Consider the following 13,208-nt stretch of genomic DNA (forward strand, 5'->3'; position numbering starts at 1 on the left):
TAGCATAGATAATATCACCTCAAAATGAATAATGACTTTGGAACCTTCAGAGCAAGCTTCCTGTATTGAAAGTATTCCAGCAGCTGCTGGACAAAACTCATTAACGATAGTGAATAAAAAATGTGGGATTTGGAAATGGTTCTGAGCTCAAATCCTGCTACTGCTACACCCTTCATGTATGGTTATGGGCAAATGATGTAAACACTCTGAGTCTCAGTTTTCCAACTCTTTATCATTGGATAACAATTCCTTCTTTTCAGGCTTCTGGGGAGAATTAAATAAAATAATATGTTGAAAGACCTAGCACCATGTTTGCCCAAAGTAAACTTTTCCTCATCTCCTTACCCCATTCCATTACATACATTGTAGAAAGTATTCCTAAGCAGGAAGAGAGAGAGAGGTTGGGAGGAGAGGACCTCCTTGTCTCTTCATGAAATTCTAGGATTCATTCTTTTTTGTTGTTAACTTTTTTATTTAAGAAAACAAACAATACACTTAGAACCAACAAAAATGGATACCTTAGTTAGCTTAACCATAGGCATATTTAAATAATGTATCCATATAATCATCGTAAAGCCTGTGTTTGCACAGTAAGTTTCATAAACCAATTTAAAATTGAGGCAACAAGGAAAAAACCTACAAATTCAGATAGCAAAGTTCTTAAATTCTAAGTATTAAATACTAACTTCGATACCATTTGATCAGCTGTCAAAACTGAATATTCTCAAAATATCTAGTAGAACATTCTTACAAATATCTGCATTGCTATAGTAATGACCTCTGTTACTAAATATTTTCCTTATTTTGGGAAAATATGAAGATACAAATATTTTAACAATAACATATGGAAATCTTAACCACCTAAAATGGATATCTTAGTTAACTTATCCATAGGCATGTTAAAAAAACTACGTAATCATTGTAAAGCCTGTTTGTACAATATGTTTCATAAACCAATTTAAAATTAAAGCAAGGAAGGAAAAAATCTATAAATACAGATATCAGAGTTACTTGATTTCTAAATATTACACGATATCTTAAATACCATTTGATCAACTGTCAAAACTGTGTGCGTTCTCAAAATATCAAGTAAAAAGTTATTACAAATATCAACTTTGCTGCAGTAGTGAGTTATGTTACTAAATATTTTCAAATTTTTGATTTCAAGAATTTTTTTATCTAATATTACTATAATTGCCTATAGTTTTTTTATTTTTTTAATTTTTTTATTAATCAAAGAAAAGAAATTAACACAACATTTAGAAATCATTCCATTCTACAAATGCACTCAGTAATTCTTAGTATCATCACATAGATGTATGATCATCATTTCTTAGTACATTTGCATCGATTTAGGAAAAGAACTAGCAAAACAGCAGAAAAAGATAAAGAATGTTAATATAGAGAAGAGAATTAAAATAATAATACTAATAATATATATATATATATAAAAAGGAAAAAGAAAAAAAACAAAAACAAAAGATACAAACACACAAACAAACAAACAAAAAACCATATCTCAGGTGCAGCTTCATTCAGTGTTCCAACCTAGTTACATTACACTTAGGTATTATTGTGCTGTCCATTTTTGAGTTTTTGTATCTAGTCCTGTTGCACAGTCTGTATCCCTTCAGCTCCAATTACCCTGTTTCTAACTCCTGCTGGTCTCTGTTACCAATGATATATTCTAAGCTGATTCTCGAATGTCGGTTCACATCAGTGGGACCTTACAGTATTTGTCCTTTAGTTTTGGGCTAGACTCACTCAGCATAATGTTCTCTAGGTCCATCCATGTTATTACATGCTTCATAAGTTTAGTCTGTCTTAAAGCTGCATAATACTCCATCGTAGGTATACGCCACAGTTTGTTTAGCCACTCGTCTGTTGATGGACACTTTGGCTGTTTCCATCTCTTTGCAATTATAGATAATGCTGCTATAAACACTGGTGTGCAAATGTCCGTCTGTGTCTTTGCCCTTAAGTCCTTTGAGTAGATACCTAGTAGTGGTATTGCTGGGTCGTAATCCATTCTGCCATTCTATGTCTTTTGATTGGGAAATTCAGTCCATTACCTTTTAGTGTTATTACTGTTTGGATAATATTTTCCTCTACCATTTTGGCTTCTGTATTATATATATCATATCTGATTTTCCTTCTTTCTACACTTTACTCCATACCTCTCTCTTCTGTCTTTTCGTATGTGACTCTAGTGCTCCCTTTAGTATTTCTTGCAGAGCTGGTCTCTTGGTCACAAATTCTCTCAGTGACTTTTTGTCTATAAATGTTTTAATTTCTCCTTCATTTTTGAAGGACAATTTTGCTGGATATAGGAGTCTTGGTTGGCAGTTTTTCTCTTTTAGTAATTTAAATATATCATCCCACTGTCTTCTAGCTTCCATGGTTTCTGCTGAGAAATCTACACATAGTCTTATTGGGTTTCCCTTGTATGTGACAGATTGTTTTTCTCTTGCTGCTTTCAAGATCCTCTCTTTCTCTTTGACCTCTGACATTCTAACTAGTAAGTGTCTTGGAGAACGCCTATTTGGGTCTATTCTCTTTGGGGTGCGCTGCACTTCTTGGATCTGCAAATTTAGGTCTTTCATAAGAGTTGGGAAATTTTCAGTGATAATTTCTTCCATTAGTTTTTCTCCTCCTTTTCCCTTCTCTTCTCCTTCTGGGACACCCACAACACGTATATTTGTGCGCTTCATATTGTCATTCAGTTCCCTGATCCCCTGCTCAAGTTTTTCCATTCTTTTCCCTATAGTTTCTGTTTCTTTTTGGAATTCAGATGTTCCATCCTCCAGTTCACTAATTGTAGCTTCTGTCTCTTTAGATCTACCATTGTAGGTATCCATTGTTTTTTCCATTTTTTCTTCTTTGTCCTTCACTCCCATAAGTTCTGTGATTTGTTTTTTCAGATTTTCTAGTTCTTCTTTTTGTTCAGCCCATGTCTTCTTCATGTCCTCCCTCAATTTATTGATTTGGTTTTTGAAGAGTTTTTCCATTTCTGTTCGTATATTCAGCATTAGTTGTCTCAGCTCCTGTATCTCATTTGAACTATTGGTTTGTTCCTTTGACTGGGCCATATCTTCAATTTTCCGAGCGTCATCCATTATTTTCTGCTGGTGTCTGGGCATTTGATCAGATTTCCCTGGGTGTGGGACCCAGCTGGTTGAAAGCTTTTTCTGTGAAATCTCTGGGCTCCGTCCTTCTCCTCCTGCCCAGTAGGTGGCGCTCGTGGCGCTCGTCTGTCTGCACAGCAGTCGGCTGGGAAACCGCGCGTGGAGGCGGGGGTCGCTGGCCGCCGCGGCTTGGGAGAGTGCCGGTCCTAATTGCCCAGCTGGCCCGAAACACCAAGCGTGACGGGAGGGCCCCGCTATCCAACGTTCCCAGTCAGACCGGGGAGCCACGTGCGTGGAGGGGACCCTAGTCGCCAGCCGCCCCGGCCGGGAAAACGCGCGCCCCTCGGGTATCTCACCGCAGCAGATTCTCCCTGCCCGTTCAGCTGTTCCAGAATGGGGTACGCTGTCTTTTTGGTCTCTGTCGTGACTCCGGGAGCTGTTTCATATTGTTTCTGTTTCTTTAGTTGCTTTTCTGGAGGAGGAACTAAGACCCGCGCGTCTTACTAAGCCGCCATCTTCTCCGGAAGTAATTGCCTATAGTTTTTAAAACAGTTTTTTAGTTGTAAAATGTAACATATATATATATATATACACACACACAAACAAAGAAAAGAGAGAAAAAAAGCAACAATTTTCAAAGCACACTTCAACAAGCAGCTACAGAACAGTTCCCAGAATTTGTCATGGGCTTCCAGTGCTCTCAACTCAGATTTTTCCTTCTATCTGCTCCAAAATACTGGCAGCTTTATCAGAGTCACAATTATGGAATCATACAGTATCTGTTCATTTGTGTCTGACTTATTTCACTCAGCATTATGTCCTCAAGGGTCATCCACGTTGTCATATGTTTCGGGACATCATTTTGTCTAAATGCTGCATAATATTCCATTGCATGTATATACCACATTTTGTTTATCCACTCGTCTTTTGATGGGCACCTGGATTGTTTCCATCTCTTGGCAATTGTGAAAACTGCTGCTATGAACATTGGTGTGCAAATGTCTATTTGTGTCACTGCCCTCAACTCTTCTGGGTATATACCTAGTATTGGTATTGCTGGGTCATAGGGCAACTCAATATTTAGTTTTCTGAGGAATCGCCAAACTGATTTCCACAATGGATGAACCATCTTACATTCCCACCAACAGTGAATAAGTGCTCCAATTTCTCAGCATCCTCTCTAACATTTATAGTTTCCTATTTGTTTAATAGCAGCCATTCTTATAGATGTGAGGTGATATCTCATTGTCGTCTTAATTTGCATTTCTCTTATAGCCAATGGTGATGAACAGCTTTTCATGTACTTTTTAGCTGTCTGCATTTGCTCTTCAGAAAGTGCCTATTCATATCTTTAGCCCATTTTATAATGGGTTCTTTGTTCTTTTCTTGTTGAGTTGTATGATTTCTTTGTGTATACAGGATATCAAGCCTTTATCTGATATGTGGTTTCCAAATATTTTCTCCCATTGAGTTGGCTGCCTCTTCACCTTTTTAAAAAAGTCTTTTGAGGTATAGAACTACTTGATCTTAAGGAGTTCCCATTTGTCTATTTTTTCTTTCACAGCTTGTGCATTAGGTGTAAAGTTTAAGAAGCTACCTCCTATTACTAGATCTTAAGATGTTTTCCTACATTTTTTTCAAGAAGTTCTATGGTACTGGTTCTTACATTTAGGTCTTTGATCTATTTTGAATTAATTTTTATAGGGTGTAAGGTAGGGGTCCTCTTTCATTCTTTTGGCTACTGAAATCCAGTTTTCCCATGCCCATTTATTGAAAAGACTATTCCGTCCCAATTCAGTGGATTTGGGGGCCTTATCGAAGATCAAATGTCCATAATTTTAGTGGTCAATCTCTGCACTCTCAATTCTATTCCACTGCTCAGTCCTTCTGTTTTTGTGCCAGTACCGTGGTGTTTTGATCACTGTGGCTTTATAGTAAGCTTTAAAGTCAGGAAGTGATAGACCTCCCAGTTTGCTCTTCTTTTTAGGATATCTTTAGCTATTCGAGGTCTCTTTCCCTTCCATATAAATTTGATAACTAATTTTTATATTTCATTCTTTAATCATCAAGAAACAACTTTATATTGATTGTACTTGACCATTCTTGGGACACTTACTGTATGAGACCAAGATTATGCGTATCTGTGACTGACCCCCACCAGACTATAAGCTCCCTGAGAGCCTCTTTGTACCTGCTACAGCTGTCAAAATAAGTGCTTATTGAATAGAACTGATTTTGGACCAGTGGTGATCTCTGTGCTGAATAATGAAACCAAACAAGAGTTCCTGTCTTCTGGATGCTGACTCACATCAGAAGCTAAGACAATGAACAGATAGGATCAAATATCTGCAGACTGCTTATGGCAAGAATCAGGGATTATCAGGTGGATGGAGTGGGGAGTGGATGGAGTGGGGATTGAATGGCAAATGAGTGAGTAGCATGGGGGATCAGAAGCTTGAAGTGAGGACAAAAAGTGGAACTTTCCCTGGGTGTGCTTCGTGGCAAATGTGGGACTTTTGGAGTTGTTTAAACCATTAGAGGCAAAGCACAACCAAGAATTGGCTTTTCTCTGATAGGAGGCAAAGATATCAGCTAGGCATCTTGGAATTGGAAGGTAGACAACTGGGGCCCAGACCATGGCATTGAATTATCCCTGTGATCCAGGAGGCATCATTTCAGATGCTACTGAAAGGTGGGACATGTAACACCTGGTGGTATTTATATAGCACAGTAGTTAAAAGCATTGGCTCTAGAGCCAGTCTGTCTTGGTTTGCATTTTGGCTCCACCACTTACTAGCCATATGACCTTGGGCAAGTTATTTAACGTCACTGTTTCTCAGTTTCCCCATCTGTAAAATAAAGACAATAATAGTATCTACATCATAAGGTTGTTGTGAGGATTAATAGAGCTTTGACCATGACCATTTGTAAGCAATATAATTTGCATAACAACCCAGTACTTTTATATTTATATATAACTGAAACAAAAGCTTTCCACTAAACAATATTTACCCTAACTTTATGAGATGCACCCTGCTATTTCCTGCTCTCTTCTCTTCTATTCATTCTGTTTCCATTAAAAAAAGAAGTTGATTGAGACTGACTAAATTGATTTCATAATCTGCTAACTGGTTACTCCCTGCAGGTTGCGTATTACTGATTTCTAGAAGACAAAGACTATGGCTGCAGTTTGCTAAGACTAATGTTTTCTTACTCTTCACTTTCTAGCAGTTAACCAGGATTTCCACATCACCTTTCTTCATAATAATAATAGCCAACATCTCTTAGGTGCTAGGCACTGTGCTAAGTGCTTTAGATGAATTAACTCATTTACTCCTCACAACAGCCCTCTTATGAAGGTACTATCCTGATTCTCATTTACAAATGAAACTGAGGCTATTTCAACAATGCTGCAGGAAATGTTTTTGCATATATGGCAGGATATCTGCAGGATTAATTAATTAATATATTTGTATTAATTTTTTGTAGGATAATTAATATACCTGTAGGATTAATTTGTATTAATCTGTAGGGTTAATTAATATGCTTAATACTTAATAAATCTGTAGGATTAATTAATGTATTTTGGGTTACTGGAACAAAGAATATAAGTGTTTAAAGTTCTAATAGATACTACAAGTTGTTTTCTGTCACAGTTGTACCAGTTTAAATTCCAAGTAACAATGCACAAGAATTCTTGTTTCCCCATGCCTTTGCCATTTCACTGTTATCAAAAATTAATTTTATCTTTCCCATTCTGATAAGTACAAAATTAATATCTCCCTGTTATTTTAATTTGCAATTCTTATTATGTATGAGAATGATTATCTTTAAGTTAATAGCTCTTTGTGTTTTCTTTTTTGGTGAACTATGTTTTCATATCCTTTCCTCATCCTGCTATTAAGGGGTTGGTCTTTTTTGTGTTGGTTTGCAGGAGCTCTTTATATATGAAGGTAATTAAGCAGTGTGACTTTAAAAAAACTTTTTATAGGGAAATTTAAAACACAAAAGTACAATAGCATAATGAACCTCCATGTGTCCATCACCCAGCTTTAAAAATGATGACTGTATGACCAATTTTATTTCATTTATATTTCCATCCACTTCCTCCTCCCATATTATTTTGGAGCAAATAAAAGATAATATATAATTTCACAATAAATGTTTCAGTATGCATTTCTAAAAGGATGCTTGCCCCCCACCTTTTTAGAGTGGCTGGCTCCCTCTTTATTGTAACAACTTTAAGATACAATTGTCATACTACATTTTATTTCATTCATATTTACACTAATTTAAAATATAAAGTTCAGTGTTTTTTAGTATAGTCAAAAATTGTGTAACCGTCATTACAATCAATGTTCACCATTTTCATCACCCCCCAAAGAAATTCTCTGTCCTTTAGCTGTTACCTCCCAACCCCACACCCATCCCCACTACCCCCAGTTCTAGGCATCCACTAGCCAATCTTCTGTCTCTATTGATTTACCTATTCTGGGCATTTCATATAAACGAAGTCATTTGAATATATTGTCTTTTGAGCCTGGCTTTTTTCTCTTAGCCTAATTTTTAAAGGTTCATCCATGTTGTAGCATGCATCAGTACTTCATTCTTTTTATGACTGAATAATATTCCATTATATGGATATACCACATTTCGTTTCTCCATCCATCAGTTGTTTCTAGTTTTTGGCTGTTGCTGCTATGAACATTTGTGTACATGTTTTTATTTGAACACCCATTTTCAATTATTTGGAGTATATACTTAGGAACGGAATTGGTGAGTATTTGGTAACTCTTGTTTAACTTTTTGAGGAACTGCCAGGCAGATTTCTAAAGTGACTGCACCCTTTTACATTCCCACCAGCAGTGTGGGAATGAGGGCTCCAATTTTTCCACATCCTTTCCAACACTTATTATCTGACTTTTTGGGGTGATGATGGTGGTGCATCATCCGGAGTCGAACCCTGGTCTCTCGCATGAAAGGGCGCATTTCTACCACTGATCCACTCATGCACCCATTATCTGACTTTTTGATTGTAGTCATCCTAGTTGGTGTGAAGTGGTATCTCATTACAAACAATGCTACAGTAAATGTCCTGCACTTGCATTTCCCACATTTGAATTTCATTTCCTTGATGGTTAATGATGTTGACTATCTTTGAACGTGCTAATTGATGATTCATATATCTTCTTTGGAAAACTGTCTATTCAGATCATTGTCCATTTTAATTGGATTATTTTTCTTTTTGATAACTGAGTTGTAAAAGTTCTATATATATTCTAGAATATTGCAAATAATTTGCAGATATTTTCTCCCGTTCTGTGGGTTGTCTTTTCACTTTCTTCACAGAATCCTTTGAAGCACAAAAGTATTTTAATTTGATGAAGTTCAGTTTAGCTATTTTTTTCTTTGGTTACTTGTGTCATATCTATGAAACCATTGACAAATCCAAGGTCATGAAGATATTTACGTCTATGCCTCCCTCATTAAATGTAGCTACAATATCATTACCACATTTAATAATTTCTTAATATCATCAGATATCCAATCTTTGTTCAAATTTCCAGTTGTTTTATAAATGGCACAAATGTGTTTTGCACTTTGTTCGAATCAAGGACCAGATAAATTCCACACATTGAAATTGGTTGATATGTTTTTTAAGTCTCAATCTCTAAATTTCACCTAAATCGATGAAACTCTCTCTTCTTCCTGTTTATTTGCTAAAGAACTAAGGAGTTGGTCCTGTAGTTTTTCACAGTCTGGGTTTTACAAACTGTATCTCTTCAGTGCAGTTTAGCATGTTCTGTCCTCTTTGTCTTCTATAAATTGGTAGTTGGGACTAGAAGCTTGACCTGATTCAGGTTTTATTGTTGCTGCTGTTTTTTGTTTTGGCAAGAATCATTCATAGGTGGTACTGTGAGCCAAAACTTTTAAAGTAAGGGTACTTCTTTGGGGTTTATTCTATCCTGTAGAGACCATTTTGTTTATGACCTGTATTCAGAATTTCCAGTAATCTAGTTCAGATGGATGACTGTCCTAACCTCAAATATTTCTAGAGACTAGAAAGCAATTCTCATTCCTCTTAGTGTCCATGATACACTAGCCATCCCAGTTTCTTGACCCCTCTCCAGCAATATCTGTTCCTTTATATAGTCCTAGAATGTATGAGCAAGATGGCACTTGGAGGTCTTTTATACCAATGGGTTTTACCCTGGCCACAGGACCAAGGAACCTGCTGAAATTGTATGTATTTTTCTGAGGTGAGGGTTTAGTGCTTTCACTGAATTATCAGGTGAGTCTAAGTCCTTATGTGAGAAATGGGGATGGAGTGAGAGAGGAAGGGAGTTGCTCAAAAGTCATACAGCAAGCTTGATGTAGGCTCTGGGAGTAAATTACAAAACTTCTGGCATCTAGTCTAGGGCTTTTCTCCTAATTCCACACGTAGTCATGAACACAGAGCAGGGCAGAGATTACAAGCAGATAGTTCCGTGGAGGCTTTTTCATGGCAAATGTTTATACTGTAGCTGATTTTCAACCCAGCAGGCTGGAAGAGTGTAAACTAAATGTCATAGTCTGAGGAAACAACAATTAGAAAAGAAAATCTGAAGGGGCAGGGGCAGGAATATCACAGAAAGCCAAAAAGAATGGGATTTTTGGTATTTCTCGTGTGTCTTGTATGGTTCTTCCCACAGCACTGGTTACTGAATTTTTATGGCTATTTGTGAGTTGCCAGTAAAATATTTAGGCAGTGGCTAAAGGAACCTTTGCTTCCAAACAAAGTGGCTGCCCTGAGATGCCTCCTCCCCACCTACCTACCTGTTTTTCCATTCCTTCTCCCCCACCACCATCCCTATTCCTGCCTTTTTTCCATCCTATTTCTCCATCACATCTCCTATCTCTTCTCCCTCCTTAACATCCTTCCTTCTCTTCTCCTCCCTTGGTGACCTCCTTCCCTCTCCTCTTCTTACCACACGCTCCCCCCTCTGTTTCCGTCTGCCCTCTCCCTCCCTCTTTCCCATTCCTTTACCTCCGCTCCACACTCACACCCTGCCTCTCCCTCAACCCAACCCTAACAAATTTCCCACCCCTCCTACGCCCGGGCCTCGCGCTTAGCAGGACTGAGCGAGCCTGCTCCCGGAGCCCTAAGCCCTCCGATTGGTTGTCACTGCTTGCACGCCCGCCCAAGTCCCGCCCCGGCGAGACGACTCTCAGACACCGCACCCGCTATTGGGCCGCGGGCCTGTCAGTGGGTCCATCCGCGCCTCACGCAGGCGCGCGCAGTCTCTAGGTGAATAGAAAAGCATTCTGCGGGCGGAGGGATAGAGGAGAGGGACAGGGTTAGCGAGGCAGGGTTCGAGCGAGCGGCTGGCGGCTGGGACCCCCGCGAAGAGAGCGAGCAAGCGAACTAAATGAAGTAGGGGAGACCGAGACTGACCGTTAGCCAGGCAGGAGGACGGACGCACGCCCGGACAGACAGACTGAGCAGGCGCCGGAGAACCTCTCACAGGTTCCTCCCGCCTTTCCCTTTGAAAGCCAGGATTTGGCCTTTTCGTGGGCCCGAGAGAGAATGCTGGACTCTGCCGACTTCAGCGCAAGCTAAGATTCCTCAACTAGGGAAGAAAGACCAGCCCAATCCTGAGTGGGGGAGAAAGCAAGCGCCCTGTCCCCATCCCCCCTTCCCCCCTCCCCCAGACCAAACTCGGGCGCCAAACGCAGCCCTCCCGTAACCACCCGACTTCTTCCTCTCCTTTCTAGCATGGTGGCTGTATGGACAGTCTGACAGAACAGAGACTGACATCTCCCAATCTGCCGGCCCCCCACCTGGAACACTACAGTGTTCTGCATTGCACCATGACCCTGGATGTGCAAACTGTAGTTGTTTTTGCCGTGATTGTAGTCCTCCTGCTTGTCAATGTCATACTCATGTTTTTTCTGGGAACCCGTTGAATGCAGTCCAGCCACCTGAGCTGTTGAGAACTCTGGATTTGACTTCATCCAGAGAGCCACCAAGAAAAAAAAAATCAAGAAAAATAGATAGAAACAGGGAAAGAGAGGGAGAGAGTGCAAGCTTTCTTACTCAGGGGGAAAAACGTTTTGAGCTTCAACATGGCCTCGCTGTGATATGTATGACGTTGGTATATTATCTCTCCCTAAATCTTTTGTCATGTCTTGTCTTTTAATATGCCTGTGAGTGTAGTTGCTTATTGTATGAGTGAAAATATTGATAAATGCTTTCTACTTAAGAGAGTGTGTGTGTGTGTGTGTGTGTGCTTTCTCCATCTACATGACGTTCACAGAGGAAGCCCTGCGTTCTTAAACAGTGGCTTCGCTGTTTTCGGTGTTTTGTCAACTTATTTTCTTGAAAACTACCTTTAAACTCCAAGGAATTTTAGTCGAAAATTTTCTCTTGCTATCAGGAGTGCATCTGGGTTTGTTTTGGGGCAAGGAGATTTGTGGAAGAGCATGATTGATTTTGGGCAGCATGGAAAGACAGTATTGCACTGGCCTTTTAGAGAATATAAGAAATTGCAAGGAATGGACTGAGGTAAAATGATTCTTTAGTCTATAAGGAGAGGCCAGCATTGGGATAGTGATGCGGTGGGGTGCATTGGAGGTTAGCAGTTGGTGAGTGTGTCTTTTGAATCTCAATTTATTGACCAGGGTTCATAGTTTCCAATTTGAAAGAAGCCACCTTGAAAACATTTCATAGACCATTACATGCCCGTTTCTTTTGAATCATGGAATGGAACTTAAAAGCGTTCTCTGAGCTTTATCATTTGGCAAGAGAAGACATTAACAAGAGCTATTTTTGCTCTTTTCCCCAAAGGTTGTACCCCTGGGTTTGATTTTTTTTTTTTTTTTTCGTTTCTCTTCCAAACAACAAAAGGCAGCTCTTTACCCACTTTGGGGATAGTAGTATTTGGATGTGACTCTTTTGGGCAATCTCATTTGCAATGATTTTCTTGAACTACGTTTCCTATAGAACTTGGTAGAGCTGGTGAAAAGTGGCAATGTTTGCTTCCTTGTTTAAGATTAGAGATATTTCTAATTGAACAATTTCCAGAATAAAATGAAAGTATGTAATGTGCTAAGTTGGGAGTTTTGAGTACCAAAAAAATAAAAAATGAAATCTAGATGGAATTGGATGAGCTCCAGAAAACATGAGCTGGAAGCAGTATTCCAATTTGAAACACATTTGTCTGTATCAGATGTTAATGATGGTGATTACTGTTATTGCTATTGTTATTATTTTAAATTTCTGTTTCTGATGAGAAAGCTCTTGGCAGAGCCAAGGAAAAATTTGTCTCTGATGCTAGTGTGCATAATAGTTTCTTTTCCCCCCTGCTGATGTAGGCAGGTCTTCTTCATTGCATTACTCACCTGAGTTGAAACTGAGCCATTTCTGGTTCATGTAGCAGTGAATCAGGGTGTCCACACGTCCACACACATGTTCCCCCTTCACCCAGTGGGCAGCTGATCATGTATGATGAGCAAATCTGCTGGCTTTGTGCTAAGTTCTGTGTCTCCTTGTTCAGTCTCCTTGGAAATGATTGAAGGAAAAGGGGCCGTGAAGGAGGCTTTTGAAAATGTCCTGGCCGTAGAACCCAGAGACTATTATTTAATGGCATCAGATGAGGTTTTGAGCCTCAAAAGGTGCTCTTCTTGGTTAAAGGTGGGTGAGAGGCTGAGGTTTTTTTCCCTATTGGTACCTTGGTGTAAGCATGATCTGAGGAGTTTGCTGGCATTGATTCTTATTGATGACTCTTTAGTCCCTTTATGGGGACCCTCTGAATGGAATTGAAAGCTTATTTCCTTGCAGAGAAAATCTAATGACTTTTTTTCTTAGCTCCAGCAGTATTATCTAATGTAAGCTGATATCTGGCAGGACACTTTATTTTAAGATAGGGTTGGAGAGTGGGGAAAGGCTTTATACTGGGCAGCTGCAGACCTGGGTTCTCTCTGTTTAGAGGCTGTTTGACCTCGGGCAATTTTTTTCCTTCTCAGTGGGTCTGAGTTTCTCTTGTAGCATTGGAATTTTGGATTGGTTGGACTAGGTGACCTCAAAGTTCTTGGCATTCTGTG

At 39.3% G+C, this 13,208-nt stretch overlaps 2 protein-coding genes across 10 annotated transcripts in view; both read left to right on the plus strand.

Moving 5' to 3' along the window:
- The window catches only part of ARHGEF9 (Cdc42 guanine nucleotide exchange factor 9), a 187,943-nt gene that overhangs the window by 20,748 nt on the left and 153,987 nt on the right, over positions 1 to 13,208 (plus strand). For 2 of the 9 annotated variants that reach the window (XM_077146111.1, XM_077146104.1), the window contains exon 1: positions 11,089 to 11,260. The exons of 3 other annotated variants lie outside the window; for them this stretch is intronic. In XM_077146111.1, coding sequence (XP_077002226.1) covers positions 11,252 to 11,260 — 9 coding nt within the window. In that variant the 5' untranslated portion in view covers positions 11,089 to 11,251. Of the gene's footprint in view, positions 1 to 10,394; positions 10,414 to 11,088; positions 11,261 to 13,208 lie in introns of those variants that run through there. 4 more of the 9 variants (XM_077146112.1, XM_077146106.1, XM_077146107.1 and 1 more) reach the window with 3 other exon arrangements.
- LOC143671131 (uncharacterized) lies at positions 10,420 to 11,074 on the plus strand. Its single transcript, XM_077146114.1, has one exon. The coding sequence runs from the start codon at positions 10,893 to 10,895 to the stop codon at positions 11,070 to 11,072; it is 180 nt and encodes a 59-aa protein (XP_077002229.1). The 5' UTR covers positions 10,420 to 10,892; the 3' UTR covers positions 11,073 to 11,074.

The sequence above is a fragment of the Tamandua tetradactyla genome, chromosome X, assembly GCF_023851605.1.
Source record: "Tamandua tetradactyla isolate mTamTet1 chromosome X, mTamTet1.pri, whole genome shotgun sequence".
Lineage (NCBI taxonomy): Eukaryota > Metazoa > Chordata > Mammalia > Pilosa > Myrmecophagidae > Tamandua > Tamandua tetradactyla.